The sequence below is a fragment of the Petromyzon marinus genome, chromosome 38 (genome assembly GCF_048934315.1).
Source record: "Petromyzon marinus isolate PM22_M1 ecotype Great Lakes invasive population chromosome 38, UKy_Petmar_22M1.pri1.0, whole genome shotgun sequence".
Lineage (NCBI taxonomy): Eukaryota > Metazoa > Chordata > Hyperoartia > Petromyzontiformes > Petromyzontidae > Petromyzon > Petromyzon marinus.
The window spans coordinates 2,028,267-2,054,420 of NC_133704.1; the positions used below are offsets into that span (position 1 = coordinate 2,028,267).

Genomic DNA, 26,154 nt, shown 5'->3' on the forward strand with positions numbered 1-26,154 from the left:
TTTTGTAAGCCTCTTACAACAACAACGAAGGCAGCCGATGTGAAGAAGCTTGTGGATGACTTCTTCAGAGACAACAATCTTTCATGGGATATGGTTTCTGCAGTTTGTACGGACGGAGCTCCAGTAATGCTGGGAAGAAAGTCTGGTTTTGGTGCGCTAGTAAAGGCCGATGCACCACACATCATTGTGATGCATTGTATTCTGCACAGGCATGCGTTGGCAACAAAAACCTTACCTCCAAAAATGGCAGAAGTATTAAAAACTGTGGTGGAATGTGTGAACTATGTGCGAAAAAGTGCTCTGAGGCACCGCATCTTCAGTGAGCTGTGTAAAGAAATGGGCTCTGAATTTGAGGTACTTCTGCTCCATTCTAATATTCGGTGGTTATCCCGGGGACAGGTGCTGAATCGTGTTTTTGCCATGCGTGTGGAATTAGCCCTATTTTTACAAGAGCACCAACACTGCCATGCAGATTGCTTCAAAAATCCTGAGTTCATTCTCATTTTAGCGTACATGGCTGATATATTCGCAGCTCTCAATCATCTCAATCAGCAGATGCAGGGTGGTGGAGTCAATATCATGCAAGCGGAAGAACACCTGAAGGCTTTTCAAAAAAAGCTACCGTTATGGAAACGACGAACAGAGAACAATAACTTCGCAAACTTCCCGCTTCTGGACGACTGTGCAAGTAAGATCGAAGATGTGTCTGGAATCGGAGATATTTCTGTATCCACGGAACTGAAGCAAACAATTGCCACGCACTTAGATGAGCTTGCAAAGTCTCTCGACGGATATTTCCCTACAAGAGAGTCATATCCAGCATGGGTGAGACAGCCGTTCACGTTTGCTGTTGAAACAGCAGATGTCAATGATGAATTCCTCGACGAAATCATTGAAATTCAGCAGAGCCAGGTTCAACAGCAACTCTTCAGAACAACAACGCTCTCAACGTTTTGGTGTCGACAAATGAACAAGTATCCAGTTATTGCTAAGAAAGCCCTGGATTTTTTTATACCATTTGTTACAACATATCTTTGTGAGCAATCCTTTTCGAGGATGCTGGACATAAAAACGAAGAAAAGGAACAGACTTTGCTGTGAAAATGACATGAGAGTGGCACTTGCCAAGGTGAAGCCACGCATATCTGAACTGATCTCTCAAAGGCAACAGCAGAAGTCACATTGATTTCCAGGTATGTAATTTGTTGTGAGTTTATGCATTGTGTTGGTTTTATTCTTTGAACAAGGTAATGTTCATGCACGGCTCATTTTGTGTACCAGTAAAAAACATATCTATGTCTTGAATTTGAAAAAAATTACATTTTATTTTTCACTAAAGAGGGGTTCGGTGAATGCGCATATGAAACTGGTGGGGTTCGGTACCTCCAACAAGGTTAAGAACCACTGCTCTATAGCTTTTGCTCTATCATGGCCTAGACTCCATCTCTATAGGATGCTCTATCTACTGCTGACGTAGACTCTTGTGCCCCGCCCACTCAGTTCTGACACTTGGGCTACGCCCACTTCTAAACCTTTATAAACAGTTACATTCGAGGCTCCCCCCCTCCCCCCTTTCTCTCCGCCTGATGACGACCACTTGTGTTGCGATCGAAATGTCGTGAGTTTTGGGTTTTATAAAAAAAAATGTTTTTATTATTTAACATGTATTTATTTTATTATTTTATATCGACGTGACTTTACCAAAAAAACCAAAGAATATGAATTCCTGCAGTGACGAAAGTTTAAAGTCAAAATTTTAAGTCAATGTTAAAAATTATATTTCGTGGAAGCTGGTTCGGGAGGGTGTTTATAAATCAGGTGTTCATAAGTCTTCTAGGACTATGTATCAAGGTGAATAACTTTGACTGAAGCACGTCTCCTTGTCTGAGTTCCCTTATCATATGCACTATATTATGTATTCCCAATAGAGCTGTTATAATTTTTGTATCATTATTCTTTCTAATATTTTATTTAGGTCTTGATTTGTAATAGCTTATCTATTAAAAACGGGTTATAACTGACTTGAATAATTTTAGACTCATTAGCTTCTGATTACAATTATACATACATTCTTTACAAAGATCATTAGAAATATAACATTGGAAAATTAGAGACAAACCAACCACATGAGCAAGCCACATATATGGAAAGGTTTCTCTACCATCAACCACATACATACTAGCAATCAAATAATCAGATTATGGAAAAGGCAAATGAATATCAAACACTATTAATGCCAACCCTTTGTCAACTATGAAAAAGCATTTGACTCAGCCAAAGTTTATTCATTCTTCAATCACTTGGATATAATTACATCCGATATTCTTTAGTGTTATCAAGCATCTTACTCAACCAATGTGAAATGTTCCCACTCGTATATTTGCACTGCCTACGTGTTTCCGCACAGGGGAAGCGCTGTCCTGGTTCTAGCCATCCTGGAGAAAGCAGTAAACACCACGAGGAGCCTAATCAGAATCGACCTCAATTAACAACAGCATTGTACTGACAGAGAAGCTTAGCCTGGCTTGCGCACTGTACTGTAGTTCAATACATCACGGTTGACGCTGAGTAATTCTGCTTGGCAACAGCTTTAAAATGCTAATGGGGTATATATGCCAGCATGAGTTATAACGCTGCCGATGTGTCTTCCTAGCGGTTTGCGTAAAATGCAGTTCATCGCATTGCTAAGCAAAGACTCCTCGGTCACCCTGCCTTGAAACCACAAAGGAGAAAGTTGCAAGAGCTATCGCCTGTGCAGGACTATTTAAGCCTGTTTTCCATAGATAAAGGGCCCAGTAAGTGTTAAAATAAATCTCTGCACAACCCCCATCAATTTGCAGAAAGGCAAGAAAAATGGGTTGCCACAAGTTTACATTTTATTCAAACTGCAAGTAATATGGTGAATAGTGAGCGGTTACAATTTTACATGTCTCCTATTATTTTAGGGTCAGCTAGGGTGCAAAAAGAATAATGTGTTTATATGGCTTTCTGCTTGAGTGTGTTTGGTGGCCCGTGGCAATGGGCGTTCTTATTTTCTTTCAAGAAGCGTGGGAAATGCCATTTAGATAAATACCACCTGCAATTGCTGACCTGAAAGGCAATGCAGGGATCATGGAAGGGTTTAATAATAGAATTGGGTAAAAAAAAAATACTGGTTTCTGCTGAGGTTGCAGAAAATGATATTTTCTGCACAGACGCCATACTAACAGGTCACAGAGTGAGATCAGTACAAAGATAATGCCAGTGCGTTTAATGAAAGACCGAAATTGTATGACACATTCTTTAGCAGTCAGTCATGTGCATTCACATCTGCCCTGATGCTATCGAAGCTTGAGCAATAGAAGTGTCATTTAAGGTTTTGTTAAAGGCGAACTACCAGATCGTACTCATAAAATAAATGTGAAGATGTACAGAGAGCATAAATATCAAGAAAAAAGGTGTTCCTTCTCGAGGCACTTGCAATCCAATTTATTTCGCGTTTGAGGGGGAACAAAGGTTGGCTTTAAATTAACCTTGTTAAAGGAGCCCACCGTGTATCCATTATGGAGCTGCACACACAAGGTTCAACACCTGGAGTATTGCATATTAAAATAATCAGTCGAGTGCACACAACTTAACATGCATGTCGGCACTGTGCAATGGGTGCTCGATTATAAAGCAGTGCCTCTCATCTCATTGTAGCCTCAGGAGCCGAAGACACTGACTTCACACATCTACCAAACAAGCACGAGTCAGTCGTGCTGTGGTACATAATGTTTTGCTAGAAGAAGGGTGAAACCCGGCTGGGGGGTACAAAGTGTGACTTGATTCAGTTTCTCATTCCTGAGATTGAGAGTCACTTTCATGAATTGCATGCCAAATTATTTCCATGTGCACTGCCTTGTCAAGGAGAGAAGTGTGTCTTTTGGGAGTGCGTGTAAGTGGAATATCATGCAAACACTGTACAGAAAAAGCTTCTATCACCTTTAAGTTATTTTGCAGTTTCAACCTTCAATCTATGTATGTTTTGATTTTGAGATCTTGTTGTATACGTGGTAAATTGCCATGTATAGTATTTATTGTACTGTACATGGTGGCAGTAGCCACATGTGTTTCCAGCTCATGCTGTTGGCTCTATTGTTAGACAACTTAGAAATAGCTAGCGTTTATGTGGGCTGCCTCATACAAGTCCTTGTCATGCAAAAGATCGTCATTGGCCATGATGAATCCACTGTTGGACAAACCCTCCCCAAGGCATTAAGGGTGCCGCGTTTGAGAGATGTAAACTACCTCGCCTGGTATACAGGCGGTCGTGGGTTCGATCCTGACCTGGATGCCTGTATATTTGGAGTTTGCGTGTCTCTCTCCCCGTGGTCACGTACATTTTTCTCTGGCTTCTCCGGTTTTTTTCCTCCACATTTAGAAACGTGCGTTTAGAGTATTTGGCTGCTATACATTTCCAGGTCGCTTCTGAAAAAGAGCCATATAGCTGAGCGGGCCTTACCTCGTAAAATATAAAATAGTTTCGTTTTTTTAGAGTTTAATTACCATTTCACACTTTTTTGCAAGGTAATAATCCACTTATCACCGGCACAGAATTTGATTTCATTTCTCCATCTCCACAACGTACGTCCTCTCAGGGGTGATCCCTACCTTGTCTACCACTCTTAACGTTGTGCAAGAACAGTACCAGGTACAGTTTAGAGCACCATTCTCCATTGGGCCAAGAGCCCAGTTGAAACTGTTTAAAAAATATGGCCTCAAGGCCTGATACTTATGTCATGTAATTTCGGATAAAAGTCCACCACACCTGCTGTGCTTCAGCCCCTACAGTTGGAAATGTTTTATTGGCTGTAAAAGCCATATCGTTATGGTAAAAATAGATGTGAGTAATAGCACAATCACTTTAAAGACTGGTTTTCATACCAAGAATAGGCTTCTTTAAGCTGCGTATTTTTTAAAATCTCATTGAAATTTAATACATTGTCCTATCATGTGCAGTGATGCATAATGAGTTATTGTTAAGTAATTGCAATTGGCAATGTGTAATCATAATTAACTTTGTAATACAGTAATTCACAGTGCATTTTCCTTTTGTTAACTTTTTAGTTGCTCTTTAAAATTTTAAATAAGCTTAATGTCAAGATTGGCATTATTGTCAGCTTTGCTCTATCCGCTGCGCGTTGAATGCCTTCCCACATCTCCATCCCTCGCAGTACCGGGATGCCACAGTCCATATTTTTTTGGATGTCCTAATAAAAAAAGAAACCTGATGGTTCAATGAGCCACTCTGTCTACAGAAAAGCTACCCATACGGATGCTTACCTGAAACCGGATTCCCACCACCATCCATCCCAGAAGAATTCCCTCATCAAGACTCTGCACCATAGAGCCCAATGCATCTCCGACCAGGAACACATTGCCAGTGAACTCAAGCACGTACACCAAGCTCTTAAGGCTAATGGTTACTCAGACTACACAATCCGCAAAGCCATCACTCCAACCATGAAGAAGGACCCTCTTGAGGAGCCATTCAAAAACATCACTTTACCCTACATTGCGGGGATCACAAAAAAGATCTCCAAAATCTTGAATAAACACAAGATCCAGGTCTCATTCAACACATTACGTAAAATCTGTGATCTGGTTCCATCTGTAAAAGATGTGATTCCGGACATACAGTACCCTGGCGTCTACAAACTAAGTTGCCTCTGTGGTAGTAGTTACATTGGAGAAACCAAACGACATGTCTCGGACCGCATCCGTGAACACAAAGCAGACATAAAACACGGTAGGACCAACACCTCGGATGTGGCAGATCACTGTTATAATTCAGTAGGCTAACATGACATTGACTTCTCCAAGACAGAGGTTCTCTCCAAGACATCTGGCTACCATGAGAGATTCGTTCATGAGGCTATCCACATATACAAACACAGAGACAATTTCAGCCGAGAAGATGGATTCTGGCTTAGCAATTATTGGAAGGATTTGATAAACCATTTCGGGTCTTAATTGATTGTGTTCACGCTTACGGTGACTTTCAGACCGCATCCATTCTCTTCCTCTCCCCCCTCCTCTTTTCCGAACATAGATGGACTTGTTCATCTGAACAACTGCCAAATCGCTGTCCGTGGTGCGAACGTTAAGAAAAAAACGCCACTTTTTTCAAATTTTCTTGCTTTGGTTTTCACACCTGATGATGATTGCTTGTGTTGCAGTCGAAACGTCGTGAGAATGTTATTGTTTTATATATTTTTTTATTATTTTATTGTTTCCCTTCTTCGTGACTTTACCGAAAGAACCAAGAATATGAATCCCTGCAGTCACGAAAGTTTTAAATTAAATCAAAATGTTCTTGTCTGTCTTTTACCTTTGCATACTTTTCTTTTGTTGCGTGTTTTTGTTGTTGCACGTTCTTTGTCAGAGTCCACGTTCTCGATCCATATGTAGTGACATCGGGAATGTCACTGTATGGTGCCGGCCCGGAAGGGTCGTGCTGTTCGATATTCCTACATCATGGACAGCACTGTGTGGGTGGCTGTGTGTAACATCAGCCCTAGTGGGGCTTGGCGAGCACTGGGATAGTGCGGGCACCACGCACAGCGTGTGGTAGGGGCTCCCCCGAGAGTGTCAGCCCAGGGGCAGGGTTGCCCCGGGCCATGGTACTCTGGTTGACCCCGTGGACACGTGATCCGGAGTGTCCACATAGGGGGCCCCAGGTGGTGGGGACTAGTGGAGAGAGCTCTTGAGAAGGATCGAGAGGGAACAAGAATGTTCAAGAAGGCGGGCGGGGCCGAGGGCGGAGCGGCCCCGACCGGAGAGGGATATAAGGCGGGTCCCTGAGAGGGACCGGGGGTCTCTTCGTTCTACAGGCTGGAAGCTCTGCGTCTCAAGCTGGAAGCGCTTCGTCCTACGAGGGACCACGTGGTCAGAGACCCGAGTGAGGGTCTGACCCTTCATAGCAGTAACTCCCCTGTATAGTGTAGTTAGCCGGGTGGTCACCACCCTAGGTTGTATCTGCTAAAGAGGCAGTTTACCTCTTTGTATTATGGTGTTATAAATAAAAGTGTTGCCTCTAAAAGGAACAACGTCTGCGACTCAGTTGGACTCACTACACATGTCATGGCAGGTAATATTCATAGGTTGAAATGTTTCCTCACGAACACTTAGCCATCCAGCGCACCTGAATGTATTTTGAAAATAAACAACACATGATATGTTTATTGTTGCAGGACCGCGAGCTCCCCCGGCTGACACGAGGCTTGCTGCACCGGTGTGTGGGCCGCTTTGACCAGCAGCAGGAGGTGTTCCAGTGTTTCTCCATACGCCCGGCCTCAGCAATAGAAAAAGACACCTACCTAACACTGGTCAGTGCTGCTGACTACACCATGCAGCTGTTTGTAGCCAATTTACGTGAGCCGTAATCTACACTTCCACCACCCATCCGCACCAACAGCATATTGTACCTTCTGTGGTACCAATATGAGTGCCACTTCTGGTTTCCACCAGGATGTCTTCTTATGCGTTTAGAGTATTTGGCTGCTATAAAGTTCCATGTGATAACCTACTTTGTTGAACTTCTGAAAAATAACTATATAGCTCAGTGGTCCTTACCTGGTTAAATAAAAATTGTTTAGTTTAGTTTTATTGAGGTAGCTGTTAGGAGCATTCTACAGGTTTTCCCAGGACATTAATATTCCACGTGTTTGTCAATTGTGTGATAATTCACCAGCATCTATATTTAGTTCTCCCCTCTTGCGGAATTGAGATGTTCTTCCCACAATATGTGCCAGTGTTTTATACATCAGAGTTGGCAACACTACCACCTGCACTTGCAGCATCCATACAATACCAAACCCTCACACTCTCCGTCATCCTCGCAAAGTTCATTGTCGAGTGATTCTAACCACTTGGCAACAAATGGGCAAAATTTGTAATGGAATCTTCCATAAGCATGTTGTGCCATTTGTAGGCATCTTCATCGCTTATGGGCATGATAGGTTTAGTTGTTAAATTGTTTATGTTTTGTTCTCTGTAACACTGCTATCAGCCGCATCGGGCAGTAAGGTAAATAACAACCCTTGCGTAGGAATGTTGAAGCATGTGGTTAATATGGCGATGAATTTTATTCCAGACTGACACAATATGGGCTACTCTTGCAGATGGTACCATACCTAGATCTATGTCAGGTAGGCATGTGGGATGTACTTTCTCGTATAATTTGAAATTCTGCTAAAACTCATTTTGCTAAATCAGGCAAGCATGCCATACATTCATAACTATCTTTTTTTTATCAAATTGCTGAGCGTTTATGATTTTTCTTTCCAGCTTGAGTTAATTACAGGTCTCGGAGTGTTATTCGTGAAGTGTTTTCCTCCTGCCTTTCCGCCCCGTTTTGACAGCATGGCAGCTGATTTTTTTTGCAAAATGAACCCAATTCTGCCACAGGCCGCATGAATGATTAAGCCAAAATGGGCTAAGCTAGGTCATAGTTAAAGGTTTAAAACACTGGACTTGCAATGCAAAGATCGCCCATTTAGTTAACAATGAGGAAAGTTTATCAAATCCCCCATCTGGCCACCCAAGTGTAAATGGGTACACCACAGTCCATGGCAGGTCGTGTGCGGTTAGGTGAAGTGTGGGTACGCTCACATCTGGTCAGTTTGGAAGAGTAAGCCCAGCTATGCTCGAGAGTTCGCTCGAGTGGAGGCCTTCCCGCCAACACTGGCATTAGCAAGCAATGTGCAGGGCCACACGTTGACCTTTTAACTGATGCTAGCAGCTAATGCGAGGCAGTTCACAGCATGATTGGTTGGCGCTGGCCACAGGTGGAGATTGCTATTGGTGGATTCCCCTCAACCTCCCCCTTGCTATTCTGTAAAACAGCGCTTGCGGAGCTGAACTTGCATTTCACCCAATAGCATTCCGGCTGACTCGTATATATAGCAAAAAAATAATCTTATACAAGAATAGCACATTTAACTGGCTCCCAATATTCCGTTCTGTGTGGGAGTTCACTACTTGTAAAGACAGCACGTAAGCCCTAAATCGAAATAATGGAAAGTTATGTGCTGAGCTAATGGGGTAGCAGTCAGTCTGCATACAAATAATTCCCAGACTCATTAAAGTTTGAAAATGTGCATTGATTTGTTAAAAAGGTTCCCTTTTGTGTATAACTGCATATTGCAAGTCCTAAGTGTTAACATTTGTACATTTTAAGTACAGATTATATGTGTTGGTTGTGGTGTTACGTTAATGTATTATTCACTGAAAATTAAACAAGTTGTCCAAATATTACATATGTTTGAAATCGTTTATTACCGTATTATAATTGTAGGTAAATGTTCATTTCGGTTTTGCGTCTTTCACAGGATGCCACAGGATAAAATGTAACTTACATGATGCATATTTTCCAAATTGCTAAATTGGGATTATACTTATCAATCATCTCCCCCTTACTGGCAGACTTGCCCCAGGTCACTCTTACAAATGAGACTATCCTGGTCTCTTGAGTTCTCACCTGGTTAAACAAAATTAATTTGAACATATTAAACTTTATACTGAGATTTAGATTCTGAACTCCACCACAAGGGCTAACTTGTGATGTCATTTATCTTATTTTGGATTTTATATCGCGCTTTGCTCAAAGTGCTTTGCTCAAAGCGCTTTTCAAGAATTGTAAATTGTACATTAATATTGACTGATGGGGAAATGGGATGGAGTTTGAGTGTAGCGGAAGGGATGGCAAGGAAGGGTGATGATAGGGTAAGGGAGGGGTGAGGTGAGGATGGCGAAGGTTGAGAATGGTTAAGGTTTTAAGGATGTGGATAGGAAGTATTAGAGGGATAGGCTTATTGAAAAAAGATGAGTCTTAAGGGAGGAACGAAACATTGTGAGTGAAGTTGCCCGTTTGATGTGAATTGGGAGTTTATTCCAATAGAGGAGAGACCGGAGAGAAAAGGAGCAGGAACGTGACTGAGCACAGGGAGGGAGTCGTAGTGGGGGCCAATAGAGATTGTGAACGCAGGGGACTAGATGGGACATAGTAAGAAATAAGAGAAGTGAGATAGGGTGGGGCAGAACCATGGAGCGATTTTTAAACAAGAGTGAGGAATTTTAATAAACAGCGGTAGTAGACGGGAAGCCAATGGAGTTGGACAAGGATACCAGAGGAATGAGTGATGTGGAAGATTTAAATAATCCGGGTCGAAACTTTTGAATTTGCTTGAGGGGAGCTAAAGCGTAGGCAGTTGAGCAATAAGAAAGGAATTACAGTAGTAGAGATGAGAAACGATGAGGGAATAGATGAGTATTTGACAGCGGAAATTGAGATAAGGGGGCAAATTTTCCGGATGTTGAAGAGATGAAAGCAGCACATATGGGATGCGGTGGAGATATGTTTGGTGAAGGTTAGAGAGGGATCAAATGTGACCCCAAGTTTTCTGGCAAAGGGGACGGGAGTGAGGAAAAAGGGGGGAAATGAAATAGTGGGATTTATGTGAGGGGAGCGGGAAGCAGGAAAAAAATATTTCGGTCCGGGAGGGATTGAGGGAGAGGATATGTATTGCCAACCATGATTGGACCGCAGTAAGGCATTCAGAAATACGTAGAGCGAGATCTGAAGTGAAAGAGGGGGAAAAAAAAGCTTGTGTTGTCTGCGAAGAAGTGCGAGTGAAAACTAATTTATGAAATGATGGCTTCAAGAGGTGAGATGTAGACGGAAAACAGCAGCGGGCCAAGAACCGAACCCTGGGGAACATCGACAGTGACATGAGAAAGAGGGGAAGTAGAATGATTAAACAGGACTGACGAAGCGCGAGAAGTGAGATATGATTAAACCCAGGAAAGAGGTGTACTGTAGATGCCGAGACCAGGGAGGGTGGAAAGGAGAGTTGGAATGACCGAGGGTGTCAAATGCTGCAGAGAGGTCTAGGAGAACGAGATTTCAAGAAAGGCCGGCATGAGCAGAGTTAGACAGGTGGTTTTTTTTTTTACAGCGAGAAGGACAGTCTCAGTTGATTGAAGCAGTGGAAACCCAATTGGAATTGTGATAGAGAGAATTTGAAGAGATTAAATCAGTGAGCCGAGTATGAATGAGACGTTTGAGGACCTTAGAGAAATAGGGAAGAATGAGGATAGGGCGATAGTTTGCTGGGATGGTTGGGTTGAGAGAGGGTTTTTTGAGAACGGGATTAATAGTGGCTGATTTGAAGCTTGCAGGGAAACGCCAGTTGTAAGGGAGGAGTTAAATAGTGAGACCAGATAAGGAAGAAGAAGATGGAGGACAGGAGTTATGAGAGAGGTGGGAATGGGGTCGAGAGGAGAGGATGTTGGGTGGGCTTTGCAGATAGTTGACAGTTCAGCTACTGATGTTGGTGGGGGGGGGGGGGGGAGAAACGGTGAAGAGGGAAGCGGGCGATGGTGATAGTGAAGAAGAGGGAGGAAATTGCGGGATAATGGAGGGACCAGGGAGGATGATTGTGCGAATGAGCTAAATTTTTGTGATGAAATGGAGAGCAAGTTCGGAAGCAGAGGGAATGTAAGTGATGGGATAATGCACTTGAGCAGGTGGACAGAGAAGGTTTTTCAGAGTAGAGAAAAGTTGGCGTGGATGACGAGCAAGAGAAGAAATAAGGTTGGGATAGTACTGCTGCCTAGCCATTTCTAAGGCAGCCAAGAACTTGGTAAGGAGAGAGCGGTGAGATAATAAGATTTTAGGTGAAGGGGAGGATTTAGATCTTTTGGATTTGTGCACAGAGCGATGGTCAGACCTCAGGAAAAGAGTTATCCATTGTTGGGGGGGGGGGGGGGTTTGGACGATGGAGAGCGAAGATGAAGGGGAGCTAGGTGGTTGGTGGAGGATGATAATGCAAAGAGGAGAGCAGAAGAAGCTGCACCAAGATGAAGGGTGAGTAGTTGGTAATAGAGGGATGCAGGGAGAATGTGAGGTTTGTCAGTGAGCTGACGTCAAGGGAGCGATGGGCACGGCAAAGGAGCAAGAAGAGAGGGAGGACATATTGATCAGAGGGAGGGCCAGGGTCTGAGGAGACAGATGCTGCTTTGTAGTTTTGAGATAAAGACTAGATCTAGGGTACTGCCAGATACATGGGTAAGGGGCAAAGGGAGAAAATCCAGGCCAAAGAAATGAAGGAGAGAAAGGAAGAGACAATAGCGGGACTGTCAAGTTGTAGGTTGAAGTCACCTGATAAAATAAAAGGATGGGGCAGAGAAGGCATCAAGGTGGTCATAGAAAAGTCCTGGGGGCAAGTGGGTCCATAAATAATAAGAAGAGTAAGAGGGTAAGGGGAGGAAAAGGAAGAAAGTTGGATTTCAAAATAAGGGAAAAGGATGGTTGAGAGTCGCACAGGGGCAGGAGTCCAATAAGAAAGTAATATGAGACCGACACCACCACCCCTGCCAGCAGGTCGGGGGTGTGTACGAAAGCGGAGGTAGTGGAAGAAAGGCCCGCAGGGGTTACCGTGTTGAGGGGTGATATCCAAGTTTGAATTAGGACGAGGATGTCAAGGTGAAAGGAAAGTGTCCAGGGTAGATGCTGGTTTATTGTAGACAGAACATGCGTTCCATAGAGCAATTTTTATGGTGAATTCAGAATTAGAGGAATTGGGGGCTGATCAACATTTTGGGGGGTGGGCATTGTTGGGGGAAAGAGATTAATGAGATTGGATGTGGCCGAATGGCGGTGCCAAGTAAACTTTTGACCAGTAGAGCGGGTATGAATCGATGAACAGAGCATAGGGATATATATAGATTTTGAAGACTCATACGTGGTGGAGTGATTAGGGGAGGGGGGGGTGCAAAGGGTGTGCGATTGGAGCGCAATAGGGGAAGTGCGACGACAGCGAGAGGGAGGGGACTGTGGATGGGTTGTGCAGGGGAACGAGAGGGAGGGGACGGTGTGGATGGGTTGTGCAGGGGAACGAGAGGGAGGGGACGGTGTGGATGGGTTGTCCAGGGGAACGAGAGAGAGGGGACGGTGTGGATGGGTTGTGCAGGGAAACGAGAGAGAGGGGACGGTGTGGATGGGTTGTGCAGGGGAACGAGAGGGAGGGGACGGTGTGGATGGGTTGTGCAGGGGAACGAGAGGGAGGGGACGGTGTGGATGGGTTGTGCAGGGGAACGAGAGGGAGGGGACGGTGTGGATGGGTTGTGCAGGGGAACGCGAGAGGGAGGGGACGGTGTGGATGGGTTGTGCAGGGGAACGAGAGGGAGGGGACGGTGTGGATGGGTTGTGCAGGGGAACGCGAGAGGGAGGGGACGGTGTGGATGGGTTGTGCAGGGGAACGAGAGGGAGGGGACGGTGTGGATGGGTTGTGCAGGGGAACGCGAGGGAGGGGACGGTGTGGATGGGTTGTGCAGGGGAACGCGAGGCGACCGAGTGGTGTGCCCCCTGCCGCCCCTGCAACCACGACGGCGGTGATGATGGCGGCAAGAGCCACGTATGAGACCAAGTTCTATGAAAGTGGTGAAGGTGGTGGGATGAAGTCGCCGTGGTAAGTGGGAGACTACGCAAGGTTGCTCGTGAAATGAACTGGAAAACGCAGGGACCAGGGCTAGGATGCACACCAACCAGATGCAAGCGCCTCTTTGCACAGTGCGTTTTTGAGATAGTGAAGGGGGTGATAATGATTGCGGGTATTGGAGGGGTAATGTTAATCATTAAAGTAACAACATTTGAGGCAAAGGGCGTGAAGTTGGGATATGGAATGGTGGAGGATTTGATGAGGGCTGAAGATAGTGATGTGAGATAGAAAGTAGTCTCCAGGCGCTCTGGACCCCACACGGTTAAGACAGGATCTTGCCAGTACTAATGACTCGCCCTCTCAGGGCATCACCGCCCACATGAATTGCAGTCGGTGGTAGAGCAAAACGGAACAGCAAAGTTCATGACCTGGCAAGGCTGGGGCACCACAAAGTGACAGCACAACACCCCAACTTCCAGCGGCGCACGCACACATGTACATGCCTATACACACCCAGAACCAAACATTCCACATGAGTGAGATTCCCACTCCACCAGCAGACGCACTTAGAGCCAGGCATACGGAAGCAGCGGCCCCTGCGTCCCGCCAACACACACACACGTATAGACACGGGCACAACCGAGGCCAGGTATCCCGTAACAGCAAGAACTAGGGTCCGCCAGGATTCACACACACACACCTAGACGCAGACACACCCAGAGCCAGGCATCCCACAGCAGTAGGGCTCACGCTCCACCAGCACACGCGAACAGACACAGGCGCAAAAGAGGCCATACATCCCACAGCCACAGGACGCAAGCTTTGCCAAGATTCGCACATATACAAAGACACAGGCACACCCAGGGTCAGGTCTCCCACAGCAACAGAGCTTGCGTTCCGCCAGCACACACAATCATAGACACACACGGGTCTAGGCAATCCGCAGCGCGTTGCCTCGGCATTCAAACCAGGCATTAATGTGAAACATGTAATTCCAACCTGCTGTGTAGTAAATGATTGAGTTCAGCTCAGCTCAACATCATCTGTATTAACAATATTTCACTCACAATTCAATTTCCATATAAATATCCATAATCATGGAACATAATTTCGTAGCATCTGCATGAATAAAATTCCAGGGATAGCAATTCTCGATTTGAGGAAGGCAGTTCTACACACATTAAAATACAGACAAGGGTAACATGTTTGTTTTCAGGGGATTTAGTGAAATTGACATGCCAAAGTTATACACCAGGTAAAGTCACCATACGACATGTTATTGTAAAATAAATTGGATCGTGACTGACCCAAATGAGCCTACAGTGCACGTTTAATTAACATACTAATGGATCTCATTCTAATACACAGCACATAAATGTGAGTTAGATTAATGCATTTAATTTTTGTGGTCCTCATTTTTAAGGTTATACCATTACAGAACTGTAAAGCACCTTCTTCATTACTACAAACAGAGATTTAGAATTCTAAGTGTGAACATATTCATTACTCATCCCAATTCATCCCCACATGCCGTTTCATTCCGTTATGGTGTGCACACAGTCATAATTACGTATCAAACAAAACTGTTAAAAAGTAATTAACCCATCAATAAGTTCATTGCAACGATGTTTAAATACATTGTAAAAAAAAAAATTCCCAAAAAAGTTTTTTTGCAGAATTGTTTGAGGGCATGTGCATGGAAATGGCTTATAACTACAAAGTAATAATGCGGTGAAAGAAATATACTGCACATTTGTTTATATCATTTTTTATAACCGGTAGCAGTAGAATTAAAATGAAAATTTCACGTCGACATTCTTTAAAAATTAAATCTCCACTTGTAGTACCACAACCATTTAGTTCAGTAGTCAGACTCGGAAGCTCCCTTAAGTCAGAATATCACTTTCCAAAGTTTCCTTTGATCTTTCATCTTAACAAATATTCTTAAAAATATAACCCCTCCATTTTTGTTGAAATTCAGCGACGCAATAAACTGTACATTAACAGTGACACAGTCTGCACGGCCATCAAATTTCAGATTTTGAGAACATGTGAATTTAACGGGGTTTTCTTAATCCAAGAGACATGACTAGGATTGCGTTTGTATAGTGTCAAATATAGCACGTTGCATGCATTAAAAATCCTATTTTGCATGTGACGAACGAATAATGAAACTTGAATTTCAAATTGCTCATAAAAAATAATGAAACTTCACCCTAATTGATAAATTGTTACGACGCCAATAAAAACTAACTGTGCAGCGATTCACATTACAAACACGGCACTCTTTTCTAAGTTCAGTAATACCTGGGAAAAGTTCATTAGGCCCAATCGTACAATAGTGATTTTAAACAAATACGCAGATCACGTTACTGAGTTGATAGGGGTAAGAATAAATTGTCGTGTAATTTTTCACAATAATGTTAATACACCATGCAAATTTTACAAGAAGACAAACCGTTGTGGAAAATAAAAAAAATCAAGTTTGACTAAAATGGTAAATTTGTATTAATCTGTGGTAAACAGCCTTAAACTGTTATTTTTATCGTAAGATAAAAGTTGTTACCCAGACTCCTCGAAACACTCAGCGTTCAATGGTTCAACGTGCGAGGGCAGTCTGTTTCGTATTCACGTGTGGGTTGGAATGGAAGCTTGTTGAAGGACCTGCTCGCTGTTCGAGTGTCAGAATGTCACGTGCTTACAGCATTGCTGCGAGTCACATTTTTTTGACGTCTTCGAGACTCTTGTGTGTATCTGCTTTTGAATGTCACGTGAGCGATTACGTAGTGACTTCTCCCTACCCATGCCTCATTTGTTCCGGTACGGCGGATATTCAAATTGGCGACCTTTCATATTATGTTGATGGATGGCAACTTTTTTTTTCATAAACCCTTTTTTTGTCTGTTCATTTTAAGTGGCATAGAATGACATTGGAGTTCAAACAAAAAACCTGGCTGTTCAGTGTATCTCTATACTGTCAGATAAGGTAACGCTGTTTATTTTAAATAGTAATTTTGATATATCTTGGTGATTAAACATGCCATTTCCCATGTACAATGAATTATATTGCTCTAGTGACCTGAAGTGTTTTGCATCTGGAAATACTTTTTTTATGTAAATACCTTTTGTGTAATGTTATATTTACTGATATGGCACATCAGCTGTGTTAACAGCTTGTCTTGCGCACCGACAAATACGGACTGCCTGCCCTGCGTAACATTACACGACCCTTTGCCATCAACAGGGCCGCAGGTGAAAATGAGATGTATCGCAGCTGAGCAATCTTGACAAAACAGATAATGAATAAATGGCACACACACACATGTACAGTGTATGTCTTGCTCTACGTTATAATCCTTCGTCAAGAATCGCAGACTTCCCTGTCGAAACCTGCTGGGGTCCATCGCTGCGTTGTCATTGTGTGGATGTTTTTTTATGACATGTTGCGTTATTGCTCATTCACCTTAAAGCTCGCAACATTTGCCATTATTAGAGCGCAGTTGTTAAGAGTCCGTTGCTCGTGTTAGCCGGCGAGCTTTGTGGCAGGATAGTAACAATTGAATGCTCACTCCACGTACGGCAGTTTTTGATTGTGTCTCTTCAAAAGGCGGCAGGGCGCGTGTGCAATCAATTCCGCGCAGCCATTTAGATGTCCCTTTTTTGCAGCTTTTGTAATCAGCTATCTTCACCCCTACACACAGACGGATGCATTGATCTCGTTTTGACATGTAACCTAACCGTGTTGTGTACTTGTCTTATGTAGACGTAGTCGGAAGTTTTTTTTTTGTAAAAGCGTCAGCATCCATGGTATTAAACCGTTATCACATTGAAACAGCTGTAATGTACGTTGAGCATGGTTACAGGATATCAAGAAAGAGCTGTAATTTTTTTTGTACATAAATGTGAGCCATACTGATTGATGTGATATGGACCATGTTTGAGATTTGTGCTTGCCATGAGTTAATATTTCTCTCATTTTGCATCACACTACCACCCGCATATACAACATGCGGGTACATGTTGTATACGTATGTATGTGTTTGTATATGTGTGCCAACTGTGTCACGATCGAGAGCGCAGGCAGTGCATCTGCCAGTCATCTCAGTCAGTTAACCCATGGCACCTGGGTCTGTCCCGTGAACTGTTGTCAGCGAGCCTTCAACACTTGACCCTTTGCGTGGCCTCAAAGTTCACCTAGCCTGGTACAAGCAGTGATGATGTCACCGCCACTTAGTGGTGAATGATGGCTGTTGTGTATGTGTGGAGTGCGGTAGTGAATTGGATGGCACACTGCACTGCGACCCAAGTTCAGTCCTGTTCACGGCCAACATCAGTGACGAATGTCTGAAGTGGCGGTCGGGCGTCGTTCTGGCCACATCACCTCCTTTCGTGACTCGCCTGCCTTCATTGCTTCTCTCTAACAGCACTGGCTCCAACAAGAGTCTGCGTGGGCTACACGGAGTGATCGCTGTGTGTGCGGGTGATCATCCTGGGGTTCCATTTATGGGCACGTAATCCGTGTGCTTGCATCTCACAGACTGGTGGGTATGGGTGTTGGGTAAGGGGACGGGTCCCGGGGCACATAGCGGGCGAAGTAAGGTAGGAAGGCCGCCAGGAGCACGCCAACGATGGCAAGCGTGTAGCCCCACGCGAGCTGGCAGTCGCCAGCCCAGAACGGCGCCGAGTCTCCGCACTGCTGCCGGGCAAACGGGCAGCCCAAGCCCAGCGGAAACACGAGCAGGCCAGCCCCCATGATTATCACTGGCACGAGAAACAAAGGGGGGGGGTGATGACATGGCAAAGTGAGAGCATTAGGAAGGCGTGGCATTCATCGAAACACTCCTGTGTTGTGCGCACCTCTGGAAGCGCAAGCCTCTGGGGCCGATTCATGCCGAGTTTACTTTCATACTTTTTGTGGAATGCGGGCACTGGTGGGAAATTTCCCCCGAAAGAGATTGCGCCGAATTCACACGGAAGTTTTTTAGCCACATTCTAGTAAACGAGGTTATACAGGATACGAAATTAAGACAGGGAGAACTTGAAGACGGAAACAAACATTAATAGGAGCACTTGGGGAACGCAGACTGATATCGTATGGCCATGCCAGGAGAAAACCTCTCAAATGTGAAAGGTTGCAAGAGATCCGAACGGACCCTTCGCGTCTGGAGACATGGTGGCGATAGCAACATTTGGGATCGAATTGAGGAGAGAGATTCCAAATAAACCAAACATTTTCAGTTTAAAACGGGACAATTACATTTCAATTATTGCTGCGAAACAGCATGCCGGCATGTTCCGACAGAGCACGCTGCTGTGTTTTTCGAACATTTCATTTAATCACGACCACACCGTATGTGATCGCCAACATCCAAGCGAGAGACATGACAGCCCAGTGTGCTTATGTGCTGACAGTTTGTTTAATATTTTCTCCTGCTCCTGCAGGAAATATGATAATTTAAGGGATTGCTCGGAGCCTAAGTAAATATGAGGCTGAAATTATTCCCCGCATGTCGCGTTTCGTCCACTAACTCAAAGCCAACGAGGGAACATTTAGATGACGCCCATTCGGGGTACACTGTAAATCACGGCCTGAGTCGCATAAACGTGTTGTATTGATCATGTAGAACATTAAACTTGATGCCCCTGAGGCTGCCGTTTCTAAATATTTGTGTTACGTCAAAGAATTGTAACATTTAGCCCTGAGTGTTTAAGATCCATTTAATAAGAGTCTCGAATCGGCTAGATTGGGCAATTCCTTGCTCAGTATTTCATGTTGGATGAAGTGTATTGAGAAACCCCATGCATTGAGAAAGTCCAAGCGTCTTACACTAAAACATGTATGTTAGGTAGGTTAGCGACCTATTTCTTGTACCTGCAACCACCTACTTGCAGCCGTAAAGATTGTAACGCTCACTCTCGAAACCTGCGTAATCTGCCATGCCCTCCAGGGTTATAGGGTGGGGGCACCATCACGCCTGCATTTTAAAATCACATTGCTTGATGCTAATAATAAAGTCTGGTCGTAGTAATAGGCAGATTCCCAGTGATGCCAAAGAACAATCATGTTGTTTTTTTAAATAACGAAATGCAACTTAAATCTTTTTCATTCCGCAGGAGTTTCACAGTCGGGGCCGATGTTGCTGCGTGGCTTTATCCCATTAGGTACCCGCTTAGTAATTCTACACTCTAGCAAATTTGTACCCTTGACGCCTGCACGCACGGCCTACGACTCTTTTCAAATCACGGCATCTTTACCGTCTACTGTGATGAAGACGGCGCTTAGTATTTTGCGGTTGATGCACACACACACACACACACCCGCAGTATTATTAATCAGGGCTGTCCGCTCGCCTCGAACCGAGAACCTCTGCAACAAGCCACAAACGCACTCCCACCTGGCCATGTGACACTGTATCACAGTTCGCCCGAGTAGCGCGTGGCGTGGAGAGATGGCTCCTAACTTCACCTGCTGGACTCTATTGAACTTCCAGTAGGCCCAGTCACTTGGCTCAGGAGCGCCAAGATTCGAGTGCCAACAAGTGGTGGGGCAGACGGCGGCTTGATTAGCCCAGCAAGGGAGCGGTAAGACTGAACATTTAAAAAAAAAACCCAACTGTAAATGTCAGGTAAACAGAAGTATATCTAATGGCAACCCAATAGAGTAATTGAGAAATTACATTGGAGATTGGAGGCAATTGATAAACAATAATGTAAAATCTGGCAGTATAAAGGTTTCCAACGCCATGTAGAATGTGTAAAGTGAATGCTGAGCTCACCTGAATAGTAATGCATCGTCACTGATGCGCCTTTAAACGGGACACGAAGCTGTTGCTCATTGAGACTGGATCGGGCCCATTAATAATTAACCAACTGACGTTACAGCCATTAATGTCAACTTAAAGATGCATTACATTATTAATCGGCAATATGTACTGAGACTCGCCTATGACCCAAATCACCCGCAACGTGTCCGATCTCATAACATCTCAGAAACTAAAGCGGGGGTTGAGCCTGGAATCGTACTCAGATTGGTGGCCGCCGTGCATAAGAGGTGTTATAGGTTGTAACCTTGCACTATGTCCCCCCTGCCTTCAAACAACCCGCAGAGACCAGCGTGGGGTGAAGTATGGTCAAACGATCCACGGCATGGGGAGGCCCTCATCCAGCGGTGGATTGACAAACAGGACTGTGCAAGTGCGTGTGCTGAGAACCCTGCCAAAGCGAGTCGTGGATTTAATAAAGGGGGCATCCATTTAGTACGTACGCATGGAGGGGGGGTAAACCCAAATTCGTACGCTTGCGTATGGGGGGTCTACTGACAATGTACGCATAGGAAACGGGGGGGGGGGGGGTGAAGCCTCGATAATAATTTGTCTACATTGGCCTTCAAATGAGTTAGATAGTCCGGCGGTGGACTGTTTTCTTAAACACGTTAATATTATTAATCTGAGAATAGGTTTTCCCCTATTTTCTGGCAACAAAACAGGTGTTAAGATGTTAAAACACCAAACCTTTTACAAGGAATCATGTGTGCATTAACCACGATGCTTGTAATCATAATGCAGACGAAAAACACACTCTGATAATATATGCATTGTCTTTGAGACTGATTGGTCCACACCAGAGACAGCTTTCTTTTGAGCCTCGTCTCAAAACGGTGCTAGACCAGAGGACGCCAAAAGGCGAACACAGCACAAAGACAATGTCACTATCAGAGTAATGAGAGCTCGGGGTGAGCAGCTACATCATGGGGCCTCCTTTGCCAGTACCAAAATGATGAGATGCATATGCGTACATATGCAGGTGGGTGGGGGGGTGTAAAAAGTACGAGTGCGTACAGGAAGAGCGGGTCAAGATTTAACATTTTTGCGTACGTACTAAACGGATGGCCCCTAAGCGTGCAGAATTTGTGACCATCGCCATGTCTGTGGGTGCGTGCTGACCGTGTCACTGTCAGATTTTGTAAGCGTGTAGAATGCAACGACGCAGGAGCGGCGGCGCTCAATATATAATGTCGTAAAACTAACAGAACAGCAAACACACGTGGCATTGTCTTGCGCCTCCTCGTTGGATTAAAAGTTGTTGCGTGCGATTACTTAAAATGTCACGACAGCAAATCAGTTTGTCTTTGTTTATAGACCACAGAGCTATTTGGAGCTACGCCAAGTCTCTCGTTGCAATTGCCATTTATTCTGCACTGCAAAATAAATAAAGATGCCGCCTGTGGCATAGCGGCGCAGGGCCACGAGATTGTCTCGTATGGCAGATGTCCCTCAACCCCCGCCCCCAGGTCCCCCATTCTCCCCACCGCCCCTGACTCCCGGCATGGCTTGTAGCTGGGAGTAATGCAGGGCTGCTGATAACCCACAGGTTACTGTCTGACCTAGCAGTGAACAGAGACTCCCCCCCCCCCAATCCTCCTCTGCTCGATCCCCCATCTCCCTCTCTCTCCATGTCATCCTGTCTCTCCCTCTCTCGTTCTATTTCCCCCCACGGGGACCGAAATCCATCTTTTGAGGTCCTCGTCAGAGCCAGCTCGCTTTCAAATCTCATCGTGCAGTTGTGGGCTATCACTGCCAATCCCCAAACGGATCGCAGAGATAATGACCGTGCCGTGTAGCAGAAGCGGGGAATATGCTACGCCAGTGCGGTCATTAAGATGCGTCGATGATAGTAATTAACGTTACGATTGGTTTATTTTATGCCGTGTACACCGCGCGCAATAAATGACACGTTATTTCAACGGCGTGTGTGATTACAGGATGCGCACATGTTTATATGTCTCCGTATATGAATAAAACGTGTTGTAGTCCATAGGCGAAGTGGCTTTCCAGACCAATATTCATCAAGTGGGATTTGTTGAAGCGAGAAAACTCTGGGTTGGTTTTGACCATCTGTCTCTCCATCGGCAGAGTCAAGGTTTGTGAAACCAATGTTGCTGGATGCGCAGATGTCATTGGCAAGAGCACTCTACAAACTAAAATTTGAGGCCACGCTCAAAGCAAAAGCGCACAGAAGCTCGTGCGACGGCGTCATCGTGGTCCGTTTTTAAAGATTTATTCTCAAATAGCGGTCTGCGAAATGTTGAATCGCAATAATGGATAAGAGTCAGTCGCAATTCACCGCTGATCATAGGATGTTCGATGGCTTTGTCTTGTGTCCAGCGGATTTTATTTCGGCGTAATTTATGGATATGTGGAAGTGAAATTACTTGTAGCATATGCTCGAAAAGCTGTCCATTTAAAGGTCTGGCACACAGCAAAGTACAGCGGGCTTCAGAGGTGGTCATTAACATTCACTTTTTGATGTCTTCATGCGCTATTAAATATTAAACTGGGCTACGAGTGAATTTCTGCTAGGCAATGACTCAGACGGCGGAGGGGAGCCTCACCACCTACAGGGGACATGCGACAACCAGGTGCCGGGACTGTGCGCCGTGTGCATAATAAACACCGCGTCATCATCGTCGTCAGTCATGTTCAATCCACTGCTGGATGGAGGCCATCCCCAAGCTGTGGCCATCTCGCGGATGTGTCTTGGAACGACGCACCGAGCGCTTGCTCACGAGATGATTTCATCGCTCCATCTGCACAGCGGGTGACCACCTGGGCGCATTGCCACCCTATATGGCATATACTGTATACGTACAGTTTTTTTGTTAATTCTACAGGACCCTATATGCAATATCAAGAAAAAATATCACTCAGGATGCTCAATGTATTTCCAAGTCTCAGAAGCGAAGCTGGGTTTTGCCTGTTTAACGCTTTGGATGCGTGCTCACCATGCACAAACAGGTTGCTTTAGGCTGCGGGGCTACGCGGTGAGCAGTGCAAGGGGCAGTGCAGCAACATCTACTGTTGTACTGCACTTCTATGACCCCACGTCTGTGCCGCCCACCTTCACCAATCTGCAGTAACCAGTGTGGTGAAGTACGGTCAAATGATCCCCACGGCCCGAGCAGAGTAGGCAGGCCCTCAATCAGCCGTGGATTGACAAAGGGCTGTGTGTATATTTCCACGCACAGCTACTGAAGCAGTGACACACTAATGCCGCTTGGCGTTTTGGGTCTTTTCGCCTGTGCTCAGAAACGGTGTGTCAAAAAATAAATGAATATAGTATGGGCTGCATTGCCCAACGTTTATGTTTGCGTGTGGCTGTGTTGTGTGCATGCACTGAAGCCTGCTCAGTAATCAGACCACAGCTCATGCCTCTGGTAACCCGCGTGGCCTAGAATTCCTAAACCTGTCCTGCTTTAAAACAAAAGCCAGGATGAAATGAAACGATCGCCCTGGGTGACACACCGCAAGCTCTTGCTTGTCAGAGAGCCAACATTCTGACACAATATTTATATATATTTATTTTTCAAAAAGTATAAGTTGCTAATAGACTCGCCGTAGTACCGAGTTCACTTGGCTTAGGCTGATATCATCTGGACGGTTGGCCGTTTCGCTCAAGAGCTCCCGTGACAAAACAAATCTTAAATCTTTAAATTGGTGGCGATAAAACTTCACCTGCCACGGAAGAATCCCAGGATCTGCATCTTCAAAAAAAGAACAACACCACTCGCACACAAACTTTAGTTTTGTAATGAAAGTCAAAAAGGTTGATGTTTAGAAAGGCTACGTCCACACAGAAGGTGCATGCCACTGCAATAGGGTGCCTTGGTGGCGAGATGTTTACTACCTCGCCTGGTACATAGGAGGTCGTGGGTTCTATCCCGACCCTAACGCCTGCTGTATATTTGGAGTTTGCGTGTCTCTCTCCTCGTGGTCACGTGGATTTTTCTCCAGGTCCTCCGGGTTTTACCTCCATATTTAGAAGAAACGTGGATTTAGGGTGTTTGGCCGCTATACATTTCCATGGCATAAGCCACTTCATATTCTTAGCTCTTTCGGTAAAGTCACGTTGAAGGGAAACAATAAAATAATAAAATATGAAATATATATTTATTAAATAAATATATAAATACAATTATAGAATGGTATATATAAAATAAATATTTTTTTTTACTTTATTGTTTCCCTTCAACGTGACTTTACCGAAAGAGCTAAGAATATTAATTACTGCAGTCACGAAAGCTTTAAAATCAAAATATAAGCCACTTCGTTGAGCTATCATTTGTGGCCAGGTAGCTTCTGAAAAATAGCTACATATAGCTCAGTGTGCCTCACCTGGCAAAATAAAAAATAGTTTATAGCAATAGCATCGCTTATTTCATAACCCCGATCTATGTGGACACGTGGATTGCCCAGGGCGAAGGGTCAAGCGTTGCGTGACAAGGAGTGCGGTGGTCGCAGGATTTCATGGGCGGCATTCCGTACTCGGGTTTTTTTTTTATGCCGCTACGCAGCAGTCGCTGAAAATCGCCAGCGTTTACCCACGCTGCCTGAACGCGACACGTGGGAGGCCTCGTTTCTGTGTCGTGGGGCCAATGGCGACTTAACCAGCCGTGGGAATCAAGTGCAGACGGTGAGAGACTCGGGACTGTTTGGTGTGAACGTGGAGATGGAGCCACGACATTGGCAAGCGTGCACAATGCTCGGTGTATTTGTTGCATCGCGGGATCGTGGGGTGTGACGATGGATTTGGGAGGCCTTCTTCCAGCAGTAGATTGACCATGGATGATGGTGACGATGAGAACTGGGCGCAGTGCTGGAGAGGCAGCCTTGAGATGTTTTTCTACCAAAGAGTATTCAATCAGAAGCCGGGAGCGTTAATGCGTTTACAGATCACGAGGTTGTGCTGCGTGCTGGTCTGCAAAGCGCCCTGTAGCAAGGTCCATGGTTGTACTGCACTATCCTCCAACATCTGTGCTCCCCACCTTCACCAACCCAGATACTGACAGAGGGGCTATGGTGGCCAGATGTTATCTCTCTTGCCAGGTACGCAGGAGGTCGTGGATTCGATCCCGGCACTGACACCCATTTGTTCTCTTTCCCCGTGGTGGCCACATGGATCTTTTTTCCAGGCTCCTAGAGGTTTAGTCCCCCTCCACATTTAGAAACATACACTTCGACTATTTGGCTGCTCCTATAAAATCCCACGTGTGATGATATCAGCCACGTTTATGGACCATAATCATGCGTGGCCAGATCTCCGCTGAAAAAAATATAGCTTTACCCGGTTGGGCTCAGTGGGCATTCCCTGGTAAATAATGACAATCTATTTTAGTTTAGGCCAGTGTGGTCACGAACGGTCAAACAACTCCCACAGCCCTTTCCGCATTTGGGGGCCTTCATCCAGCAGTGGATTGGCAAAGAGGCTGTACATGTACAAGTTGCGCACACACACACGGACATACACATTTGTGCAGTTGGCCATAATAATTTACATGTCTGTGAGTATGTAAACTGTTGTAGTGGCGCGGGTGGTGGTTGCTCCGATGCACGTGGCCTGAAATCCAGCCCCGTTGTGAAGCTCCCTTCCCTTGGGCGTCGAGGTCGCTATATACTGGCTCGCCAGAGGATGGTGATACAGCAATCGTGGAATAATCTGCATATGCGTCCATCTGTGTAGGACAGCGTGTTGCCCCCTTGGACACGTGGGTTTTCCCTTGGACACGTGGGTTTTCCCTTGGACACGTGGGGTTTCCCTTGGACACGTGGGTTTTCCCTTGGGCACGTGGGTTTTCCCTTGGACACGTGGGTTTTCCCTTGGACACGTGGGTTTTCCCTTCTGACGCGTGGGTTTCC

The 26,154-nt window shown here is 45.1% G+C and overlaps 2 protein-coding genes across 4 annotated transcripts in view; one reads left to right on the plus strand and one right to left on the minus strand.

The window, feature by feature from the left end:
• The window catches only part of SPATA22 (spermatogenesis associated 22), a 46,390-nt gene extending 37,112 nt beyond the window's left edge, over nt 1-9,278 (plus strand). For 2 of the 3 annotated variants that reach the window (XM_076072492.1, XM_076072494.1), the window contains 2 exons: nt 7,214-7,348; nt 8,116-9,278. In XM_076072492.1, coding sequence (XP_075928607.1) covers nt 7,214-7,348; nt 8,116-8,217 — 237 coding nt within the window. In that variant the 3' untranslated portion in view covers nt 8,218-9,278. Of the gene's footprint in view, nt 1-7,213 lie in introns of all 3 variants that reach the window. The other variant, XM_076072493.1, reaches the window with a different exon arrangement.
• A 5,212-nt stretch (nt 9,279-14,490) lies between these two features.
• The window catches only part of LOC116950271 (LHFPL tetraspan subfamily member 7 protein-like), a 101,494-nt gene continuing 89,830 nt past the window's right edge, over nt 14,491-26,154 (minus strand). Inside the window, exon 3 of the mRNA XM_076072495.1 lies at nt 14,491-18,223. Within this exon, the coding sequence (XP_075928610.1) occupies nt 17,994-18,223 (230 nt within the window). The 3' untranslated portion in view covers nt 14,491-17,993. The remainder of the gene's footprint in view (nt 18,224-26,154) is intronic.